Genomic DNA, 23,062 nt, shown 5'->3' on the forward strand with positions numbered 1-23,062 from the left:
ATCAGCGATGGTGAATGTAAAACCATGGTTAAAAAGCCTTGTGATAGGTGGCAGCAGCGTTTATGTAGCAGCCTAATGTATGTATAAAAAATAACCATCCCGTGGCACACACTGCCTGCATGCCTAGGCTTTGCATGGGCTGCCTGTCAGCCTGTGTGTTAGGCTATTCGATGCGTTAGTAGAAAGCAGGCAGAGACGGCTTGTGGTCTGGAAGTGTCATTCAAAAGCCTGATAGGGTTGTGCTCTAGTCTAGGTTTTTTATGTCTATAATGTCGTATTTCCCAAAAAAGGAAATGGTGCCCGATAGCCAATTAGGCAGCACAGAGGCTTCTGTGTACGGCCTAGAGGGCATGCTGCACTCCTTTTCAAGCTACCTGCGACACAAAATGTGTTTGGGAAACTCAGCCATTAACTGTTACGTTTAGAATATTATAGTTCAATAGTTGTAATTGTATTGTAAAGTGTTTTGTATTAATGACCTTCCCACCAGGGAGTACAGATGTCAAGGGTATAAAGGCTCATACATAGTCTGGATTTTCGGTGGTGAGGTGACCACCGAACTACAACATGACGTCACGAGCCGCGGTGAAGAAACCACCGCCACCGCTCAAGCCCTTCTCTCTGTTTTTACTCACCACCGCTCAACGTTATTTCAGCTCCTGTGGTCAGCTCACCACCGGAGCAGTGGTCACCTCACCACCGAAAATCCAGACTATGAATGAGCCTTAACTCCATACTGTAGCTTATTAACTCTGGCACGCTTACATTGACGTGGAAACAGAAATGTTGATTATTGTGCAAATAAATCATAACAATAAGGTTATTATAGCTTTGGTAAATACGTTACTCCTGCTGTCGCTCCATATGAACCGCAGGATCAGCATTTGGACAATATGGATAGATGATTTGCACAATGGAAGATGATTTAAAATCTGTCAGATTGTGTGTGGGCATGAAAGTGGCAATACAATTGTCTTAAAAATAAAATTTTGTATCATGTCTTGCCATTTCGTTTTTAAATCCTCCTGGGAACAGGTGTTGTAAATTACAAATTCACTATAAATACTTTGTGCGCTACATTTGATGCTTTGGATAATTGTATGTTGCTTCAATGTGCAGCAGTGAGGTGTATTACCTGTAGGCCTATAACTCTTCCTACTTCTGGGCCTCTTCTGACTTCCTTCACAGGTTACCGATGATACTGATTAAGGCTCTGTTCAATTTAGTGTACAGTGTTTCTCAAATGTTTTAATTTCAAGGACCCCCATAACTGATGAGTTACACACGCGTATACAGGGCCATAAACCCACTCAAGGAGATGTTGAGACCCACTGGCGTGTTTCCAGTGAGCCAACATACACAATAGCAGCACCCTGACTCTGACCAACCAGAAACCAGAGCCTTAATTAGCATAATCGGTAACACCTGTGAAGGAAGTTGGAAGAGGCCAGGAAGTAGGAAGAATTCATTCCAAAATGCCGTAAGTGCATATGTTCATGTAGACCAGTGGTCCGAAATGGTCCAGGGAGACAAGTTCAGTTTGTCTTGGGATTTTGTAACAACCACTTATTATTATTGCGATATATACATAATAAAAATCACACCCGTGTGAAGTGAGGGGCGATCTTATCAACGTACATCATCATACATCATCTCATTCCGGCCAATCAGTCCTCACCTTCGTCTTCAATGTTTGTGTTATGCAATGTTTGTGTTTACACGAACACTCATTTGTCCATTCATTGTCAATGGCATTTAATGTTTGTCACTTGTGTAGGAGAAAGTTCGTGTTAGCACATGCACAAAGCTGGACATAGGAGGGGCTAGCGCCCCTCAAAAATCACACTCGTATGAAGTGAGGGGCGCCCACTGTGGCTGCCACATGACGTCACTGCTTAACGTCACTGCGTCACAAGCAAACATTAAACATCCATAGACTTGGCTGCCACGTGACGTCGCAACCACAATCACTGTCTGTTTAGTTTTTTGTTTGAAAGCCAGACGTTGGAAAGGCTGGCACCCCTCACAAACTATTAAAAACAAAACAGTTACAATTTACACGTTTTTTATTAATTTACTAATCAGTACTATTCCAATACAGAGGCAAACTCTATACCCCAAAAATATATATTGTAACCTGCATCCCTGTTTTGGGTATTTCATTGTAGGACGAAAATGTAACATTTATAGAGGCAAGCTCACAACACGTGTTGTGAGCTCATATATCTACTATTTTTGCTATGAATACCTTGCCTTGAGACCTTCTCTTGCCCTTTGGTGTGCCCTGGGCACAAGTCTTGAAAACACTGGTGTCTCACAACAACTATAATAGTGTAGTATGATGTACACTGCAAAATACTGAGTGTCTATTTATTCTAGTGCACAGTGACAGCACATGTCCTTCTCCCCTCCTGAAAATACCCCCAAAAACCTGCTGGTTTTCCATCAGTTTGCCTTTGCTGTACAGCATGATGAGACTCCTATCACTCCACTAAACTCTTCTCGGGTAGCGAAGGTGAAACGTGCTCCTCTTCCTCATCTTGTACTTTCTCCTTGTCGTCCGGGGAAGGGATAGGAAGCGGGGACGGGCATTTGTACTTCTTGCTCACCTGAGCATACATTGGGTTCCGTTCCCTGTCACTCGACCCCTCCTGTGCTTCCTCTACTGATGAGTGAACCAGCTCATGAACGGCCGCCGAGTCGGGGTATAGTTCATGAGATGAAATTTCCATTTCCGCCGGAGGAGTTCCTCCTCCGACGCTCTCCGTTTCCGCGATGATGTCGTAGATATGCTGGGGATGTACTTCTGGAGATGCCGGGGGTTCCTGGTTCTGTCCTGCGCCCAAGCCGAGGCTCTCCAGGGGACCCTCTGGGTTCAGGGTGCTGGTGAAGGCAGTGGTGAAAGGCTCTGGAGGAAGAGTGGGATGGAGCCTAATGAGAGGTATGCTATTATTGTGTGCTAAAGAGATACACAATAGAGCGTCGCAGTCCCACCCCCTTTCAGAACGGCGAGGGCCCAGGAAATAATTCCCCATTCATTTTCCCCATAGGCTTTTCAAAAAGTATTTATTTAAATATCCTTTAAGCCTCGTACAAAGCCAACTCGAGTTGTGACAAATCATGACAACAAACACAATGTTTTGTCACGTTGGCTTTGTACGCGGAGTAAACGTCTTTAAATAAATACTTTTTGAAAAGTCTACAGGGAATTATTTCCTGGGTCCTCGTAGGGGGGCGGGACTGCAACGCTCTATTGACACACACACACACACACACACACACACACACACACACACACACACACACACACAGTGTTAAGCTAATACATAGAATAATTATTTTGTGTAGGTATCATTTAAATGTAATTCAGACATGGCTTCTGTATTTAAGTCAGACGTCATTTTGTAGTGCTACGTTACGTCGGGTCCAAGTGGCACCAGCTCCCGTCCGCATCTCATTGTAAATAGAATTTCTAAACGCGTGAATCTTTTTACAATGACGTTATTTTTCAGAAAGGAAGCCATTGAGGGTTAAAATGGGTCTTAATGCTTCCAAATCGAGTAGAATTATTAATGTTTTGTAAGTGTCCATGACAAAGAAAATATATGATGTGGAGACAATAAAGACTATTATTGTCTCCACCAGGCCGAAGGCATGGGGAGAGAGTATGTTTTGCACTCCGTCCGTCCGTGTGTGTGTGTGTCCGTGTGTGTGTCCTTCCGTCCGTCTGTTACCAGCTAATCTCCGGCACCGTTAACCCGGTCGATGCCAAACTTTGCACACACACTCCCTGGATGCCAACGATGAACGTCTGCCCCACATTTTCCAGAACGGCCTGTTATAGCGCCACCAGGAGGCCGCTTTGTGCAAAACAAGTTTTTGGACAGTACACCTACAGATTTTGTCCAAACATCACACAAATTGGTACACAGTCTCTCTAGAGCCATTCAACGAAACAGGTCTTTCAGATTTCTCAGACTCCATCCTGATTGGCTAAGATTGCCTTCCAAAGTTCGCAGGAGTGCTCAGTTTCAAACAAAATGCTGCAAATCATGAACACATCATGTGATTTCCGTGAAATTGTGCACGCACATTCCCACTAGGCCGAGGAAGAAATGCCACATGAACATTTTCAACTCAGCCTCATGGTGGCGCTATAACTGGCCGAAAAGTGTTTTTACCTCTAACTGCATGGATCTGTGGATAACTTTGTATGCCAACTCCCTAGAGGCCAAGGAAAAACCTTTGCCTGGAATTTTTCACATCTGCTCTTTATAGCGCCACCAGGAGGCCGACATATGTAAAACACATTTTCTAATATTACTCCTTCAGATTTTATCCAAATTTCACGCAAATCAGTACACATGTTCTCCATAGTCATGTGATCAAGACGGGTTTGTTTGATTTATCATAATCCACCCTCATTGGCTACGATTGGCTTCTAAACTTTTCAGGAGTAGCCTGCTTTGTACCCGTTTTGTACAAATCGCCACAACTACTCAACGCAGCGTCCGATTGCGGTGAAACTGTGCATGCATATTCCCACTAGGCTGAGGAAGAAATGCCACTTGACAGTTTTCGAATCAGCCTCATGGTGGCGCTACAACAGGCCCAGCCGCGTCTCACACACACACACACACACACACACACACACACACACACACACACACACACACACACACACACACACACACGTTTATATATTACTCCTACACATTTTGCCAAACATCACACACACTGGTGGAGACCTGTGCCCGGAAGGGCACTTTTTCTAGTTATCATTATTATTGAAGGTGGTAACAGTCCATTTACTACAATATTTCGGGGGCATATTTAGAATGTCTGCAGGCTTGAGTATGTTGAATCTAGTTTCCATTAATGAGGATTTAGTTGACACAATGAAATAAAATGGCAATAGTATCCAGTGTGGGGCAGACGGCCTGTCACAGCCAGATTTGGGAGAGCAGCAGCTTTGTTGTTGCGTAGAAAGCGGTAAAATGAGACTTTCGTGGTTGTTTTCGTCTCAGATTTAGTCCGACGGAGCGTCACAGTATAACTCTATGGGGACACAAAAGCGACACAAAAGTAGGACCCGGAAGTATCTCTGGAGGGGACGCTCACGTCACGGCTAAAATACTGAATAGGGCATAGCAGTGGGCGTGGTTTTCTGGACCCAGTGAAAAATCGGCGGTGTGTGTGTGTGTGTGTGTGTGTGTGTGTGCGCGTGCGTGTGTGCGTGCATGCGTGCGTGTACCCATATTGGTGTCAGCTGGAGGTGAGGAGCCTCTCATTTTCACAGCTCCAGGACTCCCATTACGAATCTGCTCCACAACTGTGTCACACACGCACATGGATGCGCGCACAAACAACGCACGCACGCACGCACACACACACACACACACACACACACACACACACACACACACACACACACACACACACACACACACACAGAGAGAGAAGTGAAACCCTGTCCTTCTCCCTCCTCAGGGGAGTTCTAATTGTATGACAGATAGATACTCTTCTACTGTAAACCATGTATTCATTCATACCTCGGGGGCCAAAGGTCAGTCAGTGATGAAATATTCCTGCTATATACAGCCAAGTAACTACACCACTGCTACATTCCAACAGTGGTGGAAAAAGTACACACGTGTTTTACTTAAGTATAAAAGTATCAATGCTGCAATACAGTAACTCTTACAAGTAAAAGTCCAAGAGCCAAGGGGCTCTGAACTTATTGCAGATCTAATAGTAAAATGCGACGCATTATGAGATTATGGATCGGCTTGTATATCGGCTATTTTCAAATGGACAAATATAAGGCTGAAGTGATTAGTGTGTTTTGTAATAATAATCCAAATCTACAAAACAATTAGTAACTACAGTTTTCATATAATTGTAGTGGAGTATAGGTGTTAGCACACTGCTGCGTTTTCTCCAAGAAAACAGCGGCCCCGAAATTCGCTCTGATAACGCAGTAGTCTGTAAACACCTCAAGACTATAAAGTACAATATAGTTGCCTGAGATGTAGTGAAGTAAAAGTATGAGAAATTGGAAATACTCCAGTAAAGTAAAAATACCTCAACATTGTACAGTAAATGATCCACTACTGCATTACAGTCCACTATAAGACATGTATGCCCTCAGCAGGTCACTCTGCTCTCGGAAATACATCACAAAACAATAGTGGGTGAGGAGAAATGGGGGCGGAGACAGGTTGTAACGGAACGACATCGGACTTGATCAGTGAAGAAGAGGTATCTCACCGGTTTTAAATTGTGACATTTTCAAAGCTAGGATGAAGCAAATCGCACAGTATCATGACCAATTTAGAGTATAGAGTTTAGTAAATCCGTTCCTTTGGCGTTTGGCCCCTTCTAGGAAACTACATTTGAGAAGTAAAGAATGATCAGGATTATAATACCAAGACAGAATCACATGGGAAAAAAATCACACCCGTGTGAAGTGAGTGGTGGGCAGGGGATGAGAGGGCGTGGTGAATCTTCCGTGCAGACAGCATGAGTTTGTTACACTTCATGCCGTTCCGACGATGGGATCATTGGGATGTATGGGTTCAGGGTTGTTGCCAGTGTTGCCAACTGTCGTGACAGAAATAAGCTAACCAACCTCCCAAAACCAGGCAAGCAACTGTGGGGAAAAAAAGAATCCAAGTGTGGCTGGAAATAAGCGGACTTGGCAACCCTGGTTAATGCTGCCTTACGACATTGAGGGGGCAGAAAACTGCACGCTCGAGTGCTGTTTTTGCAGCCTTAACTGGGACAAGAGCTTTGTTAAGCATGTGTGAGCCGCCATTGGACTGGCCCCATGAAGTGAACGGAGTTGTCAGACGACAAACTAGGTGGCGAACTTGTCGTGTACATTTCCATTCTATTCTTTGACCAGCTTGCAGCTGGTAAAATTGTAATCAGAAAGGGACAAAGATGAGGATACGCAAGGAATTGAAAATAAAAGAAAAGGAGGCCCACTAATTCAGACTCAGAGAGTGACCAAGAGCAAGGGGGTTTTGTTGTTGGGATGAGAGCAGGGGCGCAGATAGCATTTTATAACTGGGGGGAATATATTTTGGGGCTATCTGCGGGATATCCCCCCCACTTTTGCGCATAATTACGCAGATTTTCCGCGTTTTTTAGCGGATTTCACGGCAAAACACAGCAAAACACATGCAGCCACGGTACATGGCTGCATGAAACTGAGGGGGTCGATCCCCCCCCCCCCCACCCCTATCTGCGCGCCTGGATGAGAGCAGAGAAGCAATTGGACGGCATCTTCAGTGAACCACAGGTTGTGGGAAAGTTTGTAAAACAGCCGATTTGCTCGTCCACATATGACGTAAATTCTCCATTCATTGTCAATGGGAATTTAATGTTTGTGTAAGACGAACATCTACACTATAGCTGGATATAGGAGGGGCTAGCGCCCCTCAACAATGCATGGATGGTGATCAGATGATAAAGCTCTGAATATTGTTTCATTTCGTAAATATACAGTGACTACTATGAGATTGGGAGTATCTGAAAGGAGAATTAAGGGAGTGATCAGTGGCGTTCCACTGTCGGTAAAGAGAGACAAAGAGTATATTGCAATTACGTGACAGGGTTCGACTATTCTAAAGAGCACCACTCAGGTGCTTAGCTGTTGTCAAATGTATGGACACGTCGCTACAGTATGTAGGGGTATAGAATAGAGAATAAATATGATTCTGGATGCAGCAAGGAGATCTTTGAAGGTTGATTACGTCAGTGGAGAGGACCTGGATAATGTGCTGAGAGAGGGAGTGGACAATGTTTGTTGGATGGGATTATTTCGAATAGACACTTTATTTAGTTTGGTTGTACTGCATAACTTTGGAGTTGAACTCTGCAATCCAGTTGGTGGTGCTAAACCTTGCAATGGTATGAGAACAGCCATAAAACAGGAGAAGAAATGAGGGGCGCAGCGAGGGCAGTATTTATATCAGGCAGATGACATCTTACGTTGTCATTTACTAACCTAAACAATTTATTACAATCATAACTACCCTAAACAAACATCCATAGACTTGGCTGGTGGCCGGTTATTGAGGGGCGCTAGCCCATCCTATGCACAGATTTGTGTGTATGTCCGTATGAACACGGAATGTGTTTGTAGCACGGAATGTGATGTATGAATGTGATGTGTTGATGGGCTGAGCACGGACGGAATGTGATGTATGATGATGTATATGATAAGAGCGACCCTCACTTCACACAAGTGTGATTTGTTTTTTAAACAAACATTACATGTCCATATAGACTTGCTGCCACATGACGTAATCTCGGAAAGCCATGCATTGGAGGGGCTAGTGCCCCTCAAAAATAAAAGTCAGACAACCAATCAGCCATCCATCCACCCATACAGACCTGATTTATCTGGTGACTGCAGGTGGCTCCTCCATGGTTGGTACCAAGAGTTGTCCTCAGGGCCCGACTCCGATGTAGTGCTCTCTGAGAAACAAACACGGTACACACTGTCAATAAATGAAGCTTCATAACTAGGTTCGGGAACAATGACCATGCCTCAAACACATGTATGTATAGCTAGGCCAACTTGTGGTTAAAAAAAATATATGAAAATAAATAATAATAAAATAAAATACATAAATTGGTAAAAAAAAAAAAAAAAAGTAACATTATTGAATAATAATCATTTACTGCCCCCCTCCCCTTCCACTTTTAGATATTGTGGCTTGGAGATTCTCAATGGTATCACTTCAAGGGCTGGTCAGGTGGAAAGCCTTCCTTGTCCTGTATTTTGGACGAAGATCTGCATGCCTCCCCTGAGACGGAGCACAAGATGGAGGGTAGATTCCTTTTGGATGTTGTAGTCAGAAAGGGTGCGTCCATCCTCCAGTTGTTTGCCAGCAAATATCAGCCTCTGCTGGTCAGGGGGTATGCCTTCCTTGTCCTGTATTTTGGCCTTGACATTGTCAATGGTATCACTTGGCTCAACTTCTAGGGTGATGGTTTTGCCAGTGAGGGTTTTGACGAAGATCTGCATGCCTCCCCTGAGACGCAGGACAAGGTGGAGGGTAGATTCTTTCTGGATGTTGTAGTCAGAAAGGGTGCGTCCATCTTCTAGTTGTTTGCCAGCAAAGATCAGTCTCTGCTGGTCGGGGGGTATACCTTCTTTGTCCTGTATTTTGGCCTTGACATTGTCAATGGTGTCGCTTGGCTCAACTTCTAATGTGATGGTCTTGCCAGTGAGGGTTTTGACAAAGATCTGCATGCCTCCCCTCAGACGGAGCACAAGGTGGAGGGTAGATTCTTTTTGGATGTTGTAGTCAGAAAGGGTGCGTCCATCTTCTAGTTGTTTGCCAGCAAAGATCAGTCTCTGCTGGTCAGGGGGTATGCCTTCCTTGTCCTGTATTTTGGCCTTGACATTGTCAATGGTATCACTTGGCTCAACTTCTAGGGTGATGGTCTTGCCAGTGAGGGTTTTGACAAAGATTTGCATGCCTCCCCTGAGACGCAGGACAAGGTGGAGGGTAGATTCTTTCTGGATGTTGTAGTCAGAAAGGGTGCGTCCATCTTCTAGTTGTTTGCCAGCAAAGATCAGTCTCTGCTGGTCGGGGGGTATACCTTCTTTGTCCTGTATTTTGGCCTTGACATTGTCAATGGTATCGCTTGGCTCAACTTCTAATGTGATGGTCTTGCCAGTGAGGGTTTTGACAAAGATCTGCATGCCTCCCCTCAGACGGAGCACAAGGTGGAGGGTAGATTCTTTTTGGATGTTGTAGTCAGAAAGGGTGCGTCCATCTTCTAGTTGTTTGCCAGCAAAGATCAGCCTCTGCTGGTCAGGGGGTATGCCTTCCTTGTCCTGTATTTTGGCCTTGACATTGTCAATGGTATCACTTGGCTCAACTTCTAGGGTGATGGTCTTGCCAGTGAGGGTTTTGACAAAGATTTGCATGCCTCCCCTGAGACGCAGGACAAGGTGAAGCGTGGATTCCTTCTGGATGTTGTAGTCTGACAGGGTGCGTCCATCCTCCAGTTGTTTGCCAGCAAAGATCAGCCTCTGCTGGTCGGGGGGAATGCCTTCCTTGTCCTGTATTTTGGCCTTGACATTGTCAATGGTATCACTTGGCTCAACCTCCAGGGTGATGGTCTTGCCAGTGAGGGTCTTGACGAAGATTTGCATGTTTGCGCAATTTGCCGTAAAATATAGTCTTCTGACAAAACAAATCGCTGAATACTAGACGCTAGTTAAAGTATAAGTAAGTAACAAGGAAGGCGTAAAATTGCTTAATATATAAGTTGCCAACTTGATGAGCTCATTGTTAACGTCAGCCTTACCCAAATATGGAATTGATAGCTGTGCAGGCCCCGGGTAGGCAACCTGGCCTGGTGAACTGTTGTAGTTTGCTTGGGGGTGCATGCTTAAAGTAAACATAAAAATCACACCCGTGTGAACTGAGTGGTGTAAGGTCTTATATAGACTGATCAACTGTGGTCTGACGTAATGTCTGACGTAATGAAATCACACCCGTGTGAACTGGCTGACCATAGCAACCATGCTCATTTTTTGGTACGAACAGACACGTAAACTAACAAAGCCAGTTGTAGGAGTGGTTTACACCACTCAAAAAGTCTAGACGTGGCTGCCACGTGACGTAAATGGTAAAATGGTAAATGGTGCATTTATATAGCACCTTTATCCAAGGCACTTTACAGAGATTGTGCATTACATTCACCCATTCACACACACATGCCGGGAGGAAACCATGCAAGGCACCAACCTGCACATCGGGAGCAATTAGGGGTTCAGTGTCTTGCTCAAGGACACTTCGACACTAACTCTGGGGGAGCCCGGGTTTGAACTGGCAACCTTTCAGTTTCCATCCGGTCACTCTACCCCTGAGCCACTGCCGCCCGTCGTCATGGGGGCATGCTGAACTTGGCTGCTATATGACGTCATGTCTGAAAGCCTCTATACAGACATTGGAGGCCCTCAAAAACTGGCCAAAGTGTCAAATAATATAAGTTTAAATAAATATGTTGAAAATATTATAAGCTTATAGATCGGCTATTTTCACTATTTCTTCTGTGGAACCGAGTCAAACTAAATTTGTTGCCTCAACTCCTACATTCCAAGTGCTTGTCAGGGTGGGAGGTCTCCAGTTCAAATAATATTTCAATAATCATATTATGATTATTTATTTTGGGGGGGATGACGGCCTGAGAAGGTTGAGAACCATTGCTATAGGCTACTACTATACAGTACAACCGTATTGTATACTGTACCTTCATTGCATTGAGTTTAGAAAGAAAGCACCCAAGTCAAACACCTTAAAGATGGAGGTGTTTATGATCTTTGTGTTTATGAGGTGACACCTTGTTGTGGTTGTTATGTGTAATGATGTCTTCCCTTTGTATTTAGGGTCTCTTCCTGGAGGCTGAAACCTTGATAGTAAAACATGAATATGAAAATAACAGTGATATAGTGACATCACAATATCATCCCCTCCCCTAACCCCTCCCCCTTTATCATACAACAACAGCTGTGGGTGCGGCTTCAGTTCAGGTGGATTACCACCCATCACCACCCACCAGGCAAACCAGGCATACTGTACTTAATGTGATGTACAGCGTGTCCACATAAAAACGACATTTTAACAAATACTGTACACTTAAAAAAAACAAAGAAATCTCCTTATATATAATAATAATACCTGAGGATCAATATAATAATAATACCAGATGATCATGTTGCAGGGTGTAAATGTTTTTGCGGCGCTCCATCTTTAAATATGAAAATGTACTTGCTGAGGCAATTAGCCCTTCACTAAATCCCACCCCAAAAAGCGATTGTCCAATGCCAATCCAAATAGTTTAGCAACGGTTGCTATGCAGGTAAAGCTTTCTTCGCTGCTAATGTGCCTATTGGACAAGGATGGGTTGGCAACTCAATGAAGAAACCCATACTACTGTTGCAACAGACTAAAAGGACTGACCCATCTCGTCGTCTTGCATCTCGTTGATCATGGGGTTCACTCTGCTGGCTGCCATGGCTTCCTCCAGCTTCACCTACAAATCAACATCAGCATCAATACCTACAATCAATGGAATCATACCCGATTCTATGTCATGCATCTTTGTTTGTTAGCTACTTGAGCCCTGTTTTGCCATAGGACAAACACCGAAAATAGCAGATGTACAAGCTTACAATGTAGATTTGCTGCTTTAGCTATTTGGGCAACATAAATATGTAGAAGTGTAAGTACTCCAAGGCAAAGTACACCAGCTCCATCATTGTTAATTGCACCCATGTGCGTGTTGGCTTGTGTTGTGTCCCACTGAAGGCTCATACATACTCCAGTTTTTGGTGATAGGTCATGTCCTCCTCCACATAGCCACATGCAAACTCATTAGAGCTTAGCTCTGGTCCATAGCCTTCAACTGCTTCTACGATTCTGCCCTGCAGTATAAGGCTATGGGACTTTTTTAAATCTCAAATCGAAATCAGACCAGCCTCTCCTCTTTAGCGTATTTTAAAAGAACGTTTTTGCTACTCACCAAAACAAAGGCGGGTTGTGTCATTAGAAAGCCTACTTTCTTTAGTGGACGCACTCTGAGCCCCCCACCACACGTATAAACGGTACCTTTTGGCCAGAAAGGGGAAAATATTCTCTATGAGGCAGTTCTCTGGGCAATATCGGTATAGAGGGCGCAGCAGAGTAACTAAAAGTATTTTCTTTCCGGTGGAAACAAAATCGTTTATACGTGTGGTGGGGGGCTCAGAGTGCGTCCACTAAGGAAAGTAGGCTTTCTAATGACACAACCCGCCTATGTTTTGGTGAGTAGCAAAAACGTTCTTTTAAAATACGCTAAAGAGGAGAGGCTGGTCTGATTTCGATTTGAGATTTAAAACTGAAAGTCCCATAGCCTTATACTGCAGGGCAGAATCGTAGAAGCAGTAGAAGGCTATGGACCAGAGCTAATTAGAGCTCTAATCAAACAAGCAGGGATGATGGCAAGACCAGAAGCTAGGAGGAAGCTGAACCCAGAGAACCAGGAAACTGTAGCGGCTTATATGTCATTGAACACAGCCAATGCCCCTCCAACACTCAGCATGGGTTAATGTGGTTAAGAACACAGTTAAGGTCCATTGTTGTTGTGTTAGGTGTCATAATACACTACGAGTCCTCATTACTATACCCTCTCTGTTTCCTTTACGTATTGTCAATGTTCTAGACAGGGCTCAGTTGATTTAAACTAACCCTCCTAACCCTTTAACTTATTACTCCCACGAGTCCCCAGTGAAGAAACATTTTGTGTTTGAAATAGACACTCATGCTTTTTAACTAAGGTGTGATTTGGGGCTCTAAAGATGAATACAAAATGAATATCAACATCCTAATACTGTCCAATCTTTAGATAGGGAGAAAATCATGGACAGGCAGTTTCTGCTGTCAAAATGTGACTCCCCAGTCAAAAAACCTATGTGTTTTAATAGACACTAGTGCTATCTATAGGTATGATTTGGGACCCTAAAGATGAAAATCAATATCTTAATACTGTCCAATACTAGGGAGGGGGGTGACATTATGACAGGCAGTTGCTGCTGTCAAAATATGACTAAAATAACCACTGTGTTTGAAATAGACACTCATGCTTTCTAAGGTGGGATTTGGGGCCCTAAGTATGAATACAAAATGAATATCAACATCCACATTTTTACCAATAATTAGATAGGGAGGGGGTGCAAATTATGACAGGCAGTTTCTGCTGTCAAAATATGACTCCCCAGAAAAAAGCACTTTGTTTGAAATAGACACTTATGCTTTCTAAGGTGTGATTTGGGGCCCTAAGTATGAATACAAAATGAATATCAACATCCTAATACTACTACTACTAATATAGATAGGGAGGGTGGTGAAATTATTTCTGCTGTCTAAATGTGACTCTCTTAGTGAGAGGTTTCCTTTTGCAAACTATGGGGAAAAAAAGGTTCTCTGCTTGGTTGATATTGACATACAATATGCAGTAGTATTTAAGTCTCACCACTCTGACGAGTGTAGAGGGGTTCTTCTCCACGTCAGGATCTCGCAAGTTAAAGGAACGTCTGGAAGAGACATCAGAAAGAAGGCAAGACATTTTCAAACAATGACTGAATCAATGGACCAAAAAAAGGAACGAACAGCGCTGTCTGCTGTTTGTTTCCTTTGAATTTGTCTCTGGGGTGTCGCCCTGTAGAACATAGATATTAATAATAAAAATCACACCCGTGTGAACTGAGTGGTGTAAGGTTTTATATAGCATGATCAGCTGTGGTCTGACGTAATGTCTGACGTAATGAAATCACACAAAATATGTTAAGTAAAAAAAGCTATCATTTTTGATAAATGTATGTATCACACCCGGATGTGATTTCACAACTGGCTTTTTTTGTGCAGAGAAAATGACCACGGTTGCTACGGTCATCCAGTTCACCCGGGTGTGATTTAATTACGTCAGAAATTATTTTGAACATAGCAACCATGGTCATTTTTTTATGCACACAATAGCCAGTTGTAGGAGTGGTTTACACCACTCAAAAATAGATGCCTCATTGGCCATTGGTTCATTAGAGCGCCGTGTGTCGAGTCTGTCGACGACGTGAGGGCGGAAGTGAGTGTGTCGGAAGTGCGGAAGGCACACTACGGCGCCACGCTGCCACTCAAATGACTACTGGCCAATCACAGGGTGTCTTTTCCGGGACTTGTCAGACCCGACACTGGAAACGTCACTGGTCTCACGTCACGTGGCCAGGCTATTTCCTCTTATAGTTGTCTGGCTACACGAGACTAGTGAAGCACGAACCAAGGAAGTTGCGTCTACCTTTATATGTCTAAAGCCAAATTCCAATACCACAAATCTTGGCCACTCGCTTACTCACAATCGGTCACTCCAGCAGGGCAGTGTTACGGTGAAATTGGTGACCTGACGAAATATATGCGACCATTTACTAACAAAAATGTATACACGCTCTGAATGCCCCTGCCGACAGATTCAGTAGCGCAGCTCGGAATCTGTTCTTGAGAGATTACATTTAGCCTAACAGAGTGTGTCCACTAAGGAAAGTAGGCTTTTGTTTGTAATGACACAACCAGTCTTTGTATTGGTGAGTAGTAGCGTTAAAACGTTATATTTTCGCTACAGAGGAGAGGCTGTCTGCATTTCATGCGAGGGCAGGAAGCCCAGAGTGGCATAGCCTGCCCTTAATGCAACGGCAGCAAGGGCATTAGGGCTATGGACCAGAGCTAGGTTTCAACCATATACTGACATACGCAGAGGAGGGAACACACCCACAGCGTCCCCAGCGGGAATCGAACCCAGGACCTTCTAGGTGTGAGGCGACAGCACTACCGACTGTGCCACTGTGACTATCCAAGTCTGAATGCACCTTTAGGGGGTGCACCCAACTCGTTTGCACAGCTTTTTGAAAACCTTATTAGAAGTTATTACCATGGCATACACCATGCCAAAATTCAAAAACTAGTCTCCAAAAGCCAAATCTGGTGATTTCTTACGAGTTCTCCCCCAACTAAGACAAAAACTAAAACATTTCAGTTGACTAAGATGTGACCAAAACTAAAACTAAATCAGAATTTTCTGTCAAAATCAATACACTTACTACTGGATCAGACAATGAATAGCTTTGCTTTGTTTGTGCATGTGGATATTGCCCATGCAGAATGTATTGCATGGCTGTCCAGTGGAAGGAGCTCACCTTAATTGTTTATGATCATTCCCAATGTTTATTTTTCCTTTCATACCAGGATTCCTTTTCTTGACAGTTTTTGTATAAAGACAGGGTATATAAAGTAGCCTGGCTTGGCCAGCCTCATATAGAGGGAGTGAATCCCCGCTATGAGGCTGTCCGTTGCAATCAGAACTGCAGCATCACTCCCAATCTTCCGCCGTAGTCTGAAGACCCACCTTTTCAGACTCCATCATGGCCCATAGCACTTATCCTATCCCCTTAGATAGCACTTTTTAGACTTAGATAGCATTTGAAACAGACTTATAGCATGTCATGTAGACAGCACAATAATTGCATTGTATGTAGTCATAGCACATCATAGTACATATGTATAGCATAGTATAGTAGGAAACCTCTCACTAAGCCTAGTATATATGTATATTTAATATGTATAGTGTCATTATATAGATATGTTCTAGTTACGTTCTTAGCTTACGCATGTTTCTTGATAAATGCATTTTATATATGTGATGTATTCCCATACTTTTGTTCTTGCCTAATGTAAGTCGCTCTGGATTAAGAGCGTCTGCTAAATGCCTAAATTGTAAATTGTAAATTGTCTAGGCCAGGCTACATATAAAGCCCTTTGAGACAGAAACGGTGAGGTCAATATAAATGCATTTGACTTGGCTTGACTTATATGATATGCCTCTATTAGTTATTTTGTTAACAACCTGTCAAAACAAGTCATGGCCCACTTATACAGTAGGTCCAGGCTAGCCTGGGTAAACCCACTCCCCCTGCTGGACAACATTTCATTCTGCCAGGAGGCAGAATGCAAATCTGGCGAGGGGGGAGGGGTTTACCCAGGCTAGGTCCAGGCTGCAGGCTGCAGGCCCCTGACTAAAGCCTAACCTCCTATGGAACTGAGGCCTTGAGGGATAGTGCCATCTTCAGGCGGATAAATGTATCTGCATGTTCGTCATCATAGCTTGCACACACTATAGAAACACAACACTATAGAAAAGGTGTAAATACATTTATATCTATTGAAAAACCTGCCCTGTGTGTGTGTGTGTGTGTGTGTGTGTGTGTGTGTGTGTGTGTGTGTGTGTGTGTGTGTGTGTGTGTGTGTGTGTGTGTGTGTGTGTGTGTGTGTGTGTGTGTGTGTGTGTGTGTGCGTGCGTGCGTGCGTGCGTGCGTGCGTGCGTGCGTGCGTGCGTGCGTGCGTGCGTGCGTGTGTGCGTGTTACTCACCTGCCACAGTCTAAGCAGAGAGTGGAGAGGATGATGGAAAGGATTACTATGATGAGGAGACAGAGGACCCCTGCATCTGGAGAGAGAACCCCCATGACCTCACCTCCTACCAACTTCATCATGACCTCTGAGAGAGAGAGAGAGAGAGAGAGAGAGAGAGAGAGAGAGAGAGAGAGAGAGAGAGAGAGAGAGAGAGGGTGGGTGGGAGAAAATAGAATATAGAGAGGAAAAGCATCAACACACTGAGAGAAAGTGAATGGAAGGAACTATAATAGACACACAATAATAGAGTCTGTTATTTCCTTTGCTGCCATTTGTTGGTATGTTGGAAACCTTGGCATATAGACAGAAAAATGCCCTTAACAGGGTTGTTAAGGGGCTAGCAAGATTGTGGGAGTACAATTCAGCTGTCTGAGTTATGTACAGTATATGAAGAGCAGGTGCTCAAGGGAAAGTGTCTATGATCTATTAGAGCAGATACATATCTCACCCCCTAAATCCGGAATATCAATTATTGCCTTCTGGCCAACGGTTAGAGGCCCCTGCAACAAAAAACAATAGGTATAAATTCTCATTTATACCCACTTCCATTCATGCCATCAATAATGGAAGCAGGAGGAGGTGTAGCTGTTGTTTAGTGTCAGGGGTGAGGTGGGTGGATGGTTGCACTTTATATTTACTTAATTAACTGTTTCTTGATCTTGTGACCATGTACATATCTATGTCTGTTCTTGTTTATGTATGTGTACTGTGTTTTTAGAGTTTTTATTATCTACTGTACATGAATTGCCCAGTTTGGGACATACTAATAATAAACTTGACCTTGACCTAGAGAGAGGACAATGACAAGCCAAATAAGAAAGAGCAAAGCCGAAAACACTTGCATGCAAAATAATGTGTGAATTCATGTCATGTTTGCAGAATCACCACATAGCACGTGAGAAGGAATGCTAACATGATTAATTACCATTTACCATTATTACCATACTTTGCAGATGGCGTGGCTGAACACTTTATATGAACAGACAAACGTTCACAGCCACCTTCATTAACACGTAGTGTACATATGCCTCATATTTCTGTTATCTTTTCTACATGTACAGTTTGAGCACCAATACCTGCAGCATTGTTAGGAATGAGCAACCTTTTTCTGAACTACATTTTCTGTAGGCCTACGTTTTTTTTTCTTAGTTTCATGTGTAGAGTTCAAATTCCATTCATGCAGCAACACTACGGAGGCAGATTACCATAGGCAATTTCAAATTTGAACAACTCACAGTCTCACACCAAAAGAAACAAAGATACAAACATGGATATGAGCCACTTATCACCATGGATGATGGAATTAAACAAAATAATGGAAGAATATAAATATAATAAATAATGTTGCTGCCTTGCAGGTCAGACTGTCGGGTCACTTTTAAGTTCAACATGATAATTGTGGTACTAAGTTTACATTCTTTGTTTAACTAACACCTTACAGTTATTGGGGAAGGGATAAAGCGAGAAAAACAATTCGTCATCAGACAAAACAATGAGGTACCGATATTGTATATTCTCCAATAAATCAAGAATTTCTAAATCATATACATTGTCACAAAGAGAAAGTATAGGCATGTTCTTGAAGCTAGACTTGACTTCACTCTAGAGACTTTTACAAGTGTTGACCTAGTGTGTCGCCCTACACATATCATCTTTACTGGGTGTTGGTTGGTTGTTAAGCACCAGGGCAGGGCTGCACACCCTGAGAGAAGTATTGGCTGCCTGTGTTTTAAAGTAACTATTATATTTTGCTTTAGATAGCAGAAAATAGCTAAATACAGAACTCTAATATACATAACAATTAGAGTCCATAGAGAGCTCTTTTTTCTATATTGACAAAGAAAATAAGAGTGAGACAGTTTTAGCATTTTGATTGATTGATTGATTGAAATATTTATTAACAGTTTGCAGAATTACAGTACATTTTAAGCACAAACTCAATACAAAGACTGTTAACTGTGAGTGGACGACCCAATAAGCATTACACTTGTTTACAAGAGGGTCCACCTTGTTCAATTCATCAAAACATTTAGAGACGTACAAATAGACACTTGACTATATAGTCAAAGAACAGAACAGGAATTCCTCATAAAGGAGGTAAAAAGGGAAAATAAGCATATACAGTGAGGGGGAAAAGGGTCCCTTGTTTGTGCCGAATGTGAGTTGTACATGGTTAACATTAAGGAAGTATCTAGACAGGTACATGGGTATCTTGGTGGTGTATCGAATCTTGTGGACCAGACCCATTGCAAGATGCTGTACTCTGTCGTCGACCCTAAGCCATTCCAGCCTGTCAAAGTGGGCAGGGGTGAGGTGGATTCGGGGGGTGAGGCCAAGTAGGAGCCTGACCAGTTTGTTTTGGGAAGTCTGGAGCCTAGTTTTAAGGGCCTTTGAGGTGCTGTGGTACCAGGAGGTGCATGCAGACCGTATACATAATCTGCTATAGAAGACAATGTTTGACAGACGGTAATAAAGCTGAGAGGGAGACAGTGTAGGAGAGACAGACGGTATAAGTTGAGAGGGAGACAGGCTAGAGAGACGGTATAAGTTGATATAGGGAGACAGTGTAGGAGAGACAGACTGTCTCTATACACTGTCTCCTACACTGACAGTTAGTGTAGGAGAGACAGATTGTCTCTCCTACACTAGCTGTCTCCCTCTCAGCTGTACTACCGACTGTCTCTCCTACACTGTCTCCCTCTCAGATTTATTACCAACTGTAAAACACCGTCTCCTAGCAGATTATATACGGTCAGCAGGACAGTTTTGTGTTGCGCTAAGAAAATTCTTTTTTGTTAGGTACTGTATGACTTGAAGAATTCCAAAAGAGATAACATTGAAACTGCAATCAACATAGCCTTTCTTAATGTATATGAATTCCAAAATGCCATACCTGTCTATGTTGTGCCTAAAGAGATAACATTGAAACTGCGGACAGATCAGAAACTCGCAGTGACATCATCGGTAGGCAGGATTGGTAAATCCAGATTCAAATGTTGGTTTTTTTTAATCAATGTGAGAACAACAGCTTCTATTCCAGGAATAGAAAGCCTGCCGTTTCTATTAAAGAGATATTTCACTTTCAAAAAAGCTTTTGGTCATTTTATCGTCTACTTAATAATTATTTTTGATTTTGTGAGCGGTGCTGGAGGAGTTTATTTTCCAAAATAATGATTAAAAAACTGAAAACAGTAAATGAAAATCCATGGCCCCTCACGTATTAGAAGGACAATATCAGTCAACAGAAAAAAGGTTGGGTGTTTTCGATGAATCTATCATGGTTCAAATGGAGTTTGACGTTATAATGGGTTTGTATAGGAAGGCGTGGGGCAGCTAAAATGAATATCAAATATCTAAATACTGAATCAAGCAACTTAAAAACTGTCTGGGGAGTTCACATAAGCCTGAGTAGACGATAAAATGACGTTTTTTTCAAAGTGAAATATCCCTTTAACTTTGATGATGTCACTGGTAGGCAGTTTTCTGAACTGTTCACTCACCTCCTTTGAGACACATGCCAAGGCCAAGTAGATTTAGAATTCGCATTAGTGTGGATCATTTTATAAGAAAATGAATTTACGTGTATATAGTATAGTTCTTTAACAGTAACTATAAAATATAAAAGTTATAATTAGGCCTATATTGTGCACCCTGATCATATTATACTATAGGCCTACGGTATTATGTATGTGCTCATGAATGGCTGATGCACATCCTGTATGTGTAAATAATGCAAAGGTAAATAGAATGTGAGTGCAGATTTATTAAAACACAATAATGTAACAAATTAGATTGTATACCTTACCTTGTGGCTTGTGGTTATACTTGTGCAATTAGAAACCAAGATGCAGGTGTCTCAGGCTGCTGTCATAGCGGAACAACTGTAATGCAAAATATAACATGAATAAACACTATCGAATCCTTTGCTTAACTTGCTCTCTCTCTCTCTCTCTCTCTCTCTCTCTCTCTCTCTCTCTCTCTCTCTCTCTCTCTGTCTGTCTCTATAACAACAACAACAACACTGCAACTGTGGAAAAGTGTTCAGTTCTTTAAATTCCTATGATTTAGGAAGGAATAGAACAGAATAGAATAGGATGTTTATTTCCACACAGAAACCGCACATCACCCAGAAGTTAAATATTTGTTTGTGTGGGTGAATCGTGCATGCCAAGGCCATAGACCTTACTACAATGTCAATGGGTTTAAATCCAGATCAAGGTGTTTTTCTTGTGGCTTATCATATCCAAACACTCTATCTATGTCTTTCTTCCTGTCTTCCTACAATGTAATATCTAATCTTGACTTTTTTACGGTATGTATGTATTTCACTAACGGGACAGTTGTGGCTAATTCATATTTGGTCAAAGTACAACATGTATTCTCTTTCTGTGTGGTATAACAGCCTATACGGGGAACACCCATTGTCCATAATCCTGCTAATGCCGCTGCAAACAGTCTACGTCAAGAACCCTTGAATGAACTACTGTTGATTTTGACTATTAGTCACAGTCTTTTGAATACAATTACATTTAGTTTTAGTCATATTTTAGTCATCTGAAAAGATTTAGTTTTTATCTAGTTTTTGTCTAAAATGTAGACTTTATGTATTAATGTCGTCGTAATGCCTGATTTTACACTTGGATCCATGCTGAAAATAGCCGATCTGCTTGGTGATTGGCTATTTTCAGAACACAGCATCCGAGCGCAACAAGTTCTGCTGGATCTCTTGTCCACTATACTGTAGTTCTTCCCTAACATTTTAATCTAGTTTTTATTTGTTGATGAAATTGTCAATATAGTCTTAGTTTTAGTCATCATAGCTTAGTTTTATTTCATTTTTGTCAGTGAAAAAAGGTGTGTGTGTGTGTGTGTGTGTGTGTGTGTGTGTGTGTGTGTGTGTGTGTGTGCGTGCGTGCGTGCGTGCGTGCGTGCGTGCGTGCGTGCGTGCGTGCGTGCGTGCGTGCGTGCGTGCGTGCGTGCGTGCATATCTTTTCTCGTATAACACATGGAAAATATATAAATAAAGTGTTTCAATTTACAAAGTGTTTAAATTAGAAATAGAGTCCAAAGGGAAGCACGCACGTCGCACATCCAACTAAAATGTACAGGTGCCTAACAAAAATACATACTCTGGAAAAGGAAGGGAAGTCGGCACACTGTTCGTGGCTCTCAGTAGAAAAATATTAATATTTATTAACAGAGCATGACGTTTTGACCCATGTGGGACTGGTCTTCATCAGGTCTAATACATTAATCATAAAACTTCACAGAGACAACAAAAATGTTTTTAGTAACATGGTCTCACTCTTGAAATGTCATCAGACAGATGGATAGATCATTATTAAATGTGTGAAGAGTTATGCAAGGGCATTGGAGAGAAACAGCCGATATGCCATGGCTCATATATTTCATTTAAATAGATAAATATTGGGGGTCTGCTGGCTCTGCTGTGATATATTGTCATTGTGCCCAGAATTCCCCACCAAGGGGTAAGGCACGACACATTACTCACATCATGGGAATGTATCGACCATTCATCGAAGTCCCATTTCATGTTGCAATCTCACCAATAAATCAGGGTGGAGGAAATGTCTAACATTCTTTTCTCCTTCAGCAAATACCGTTGTAAAATGTTTTTTGAGCAAGGCTTCAAACTCCCAGCTCATGCTCCAGAGATGCCAGTGGACTAAACATGAAAGAACTGGACAGAAGTATTCAGTATATGCTTCAATAATATAGTATATCAGACTAATTTTGAATTAATTTTGGTAAACTCTCTTTTAAATGAGAGATCATAAAAGAAGATGATGACTGATCGAGTCATTTGGAGTGACAATCATCCAATAAGCTAGTTGATGCTGATGCATGAACAAGACATGATCAGTAAAATCTGCCCTGGATAAATAAAATAGCATTTTAAATGTTCATGATTATTCTTTTAATTATTTTGTACATTCACACGGCCAGACTTCAATTTGTCTACCCTGACTAATCAAAGTTAGTTGAACCTGGCTGGCCGCCAGTAAATCAAATGCTTGTA

At 42.4% G+C, this 23,062-nt stretch overlaps 2 protein-coding genes across 2 annotated transcripts; both read right to left on the reverse strand.

Annotated features, from left to right (window-relative positions):
* Positions 1-2,461: 2,461 nt before the first annotated feature.
* Positions 2,462-20,882, reverse strand: LOC306919596 (uncharacterized protein). The gene is made up of 7 exons (XM_079496195.1): positions 20,828-20,882; positions 16,981-17,107; positions 14,044-14,104; positions 11,994-12,066; positions 8,404-8,487; positions 5,255-5,332; positions 2,462-2,908 (listed from the first exon to the last, which is right to left on the reverse strand). Exons 2-7 carry the CDS (start codon positions 17,100-17,102, stop codon positions 2,484-2,486), a joined length of 843 nt encoding a protein of 280 aa, XP_079352321.1. The 5' UTR covers positions 17,103-17,107; positions 20,828-20,882; the 3' UTR covers positions 2,462-2,483.
* Positions 8,765-10,180, reverse strand: LOC306920570 (uncharacterized protein; the record flags this gene model as incomplete). Its single annotated transcript, XM_079497382.1, has 1 exon — positions 8,765-10,180. One exon carries the CDS (start codon positions 10,178-10,180, stop codon positions 8,765-8,767), a length of 1,416 nt encoding a protein of 471 aa, XP_079353508.1.
* Positions 20,883-23,062: the final 2,180 nt, after the last annotated feature.

Source organism: Electrona antarctica, assembly GCF_951216825.1.
Source record: "Electrona antarctica genome assembly, chromosome: 3".
Classification (NCBI taxonomy): Eukaryota; Metazoa; Chordata; class Actinopteri; order Myctophiformes; family Myctophidae; genus Electrona; species Electrona antarctica.

Coding starts and splice junctions, on each gene's coding strand:
- LOC306919596 (XM_079496195.1), bottom strand. CDS start 17,102: ATGATGAAGTTGGTAGGAGGTGAGGTCATGGGGGTTCTCTCTCCAGAT. Junction 5,333..8,403: donor GCAGTCACCAGATAAATCAG/GTCTGTATGGGT, acceptor TGTGTGACACAG/TTGTGGAGCAGATTCGTAAT. Junction 2,909..5,254: donor TCCAGCTGACACCAATATGG/GTACACGCACGC, acceptor CTCTTCCTCCAG/AGCCTTTCACCACTGCCTTC.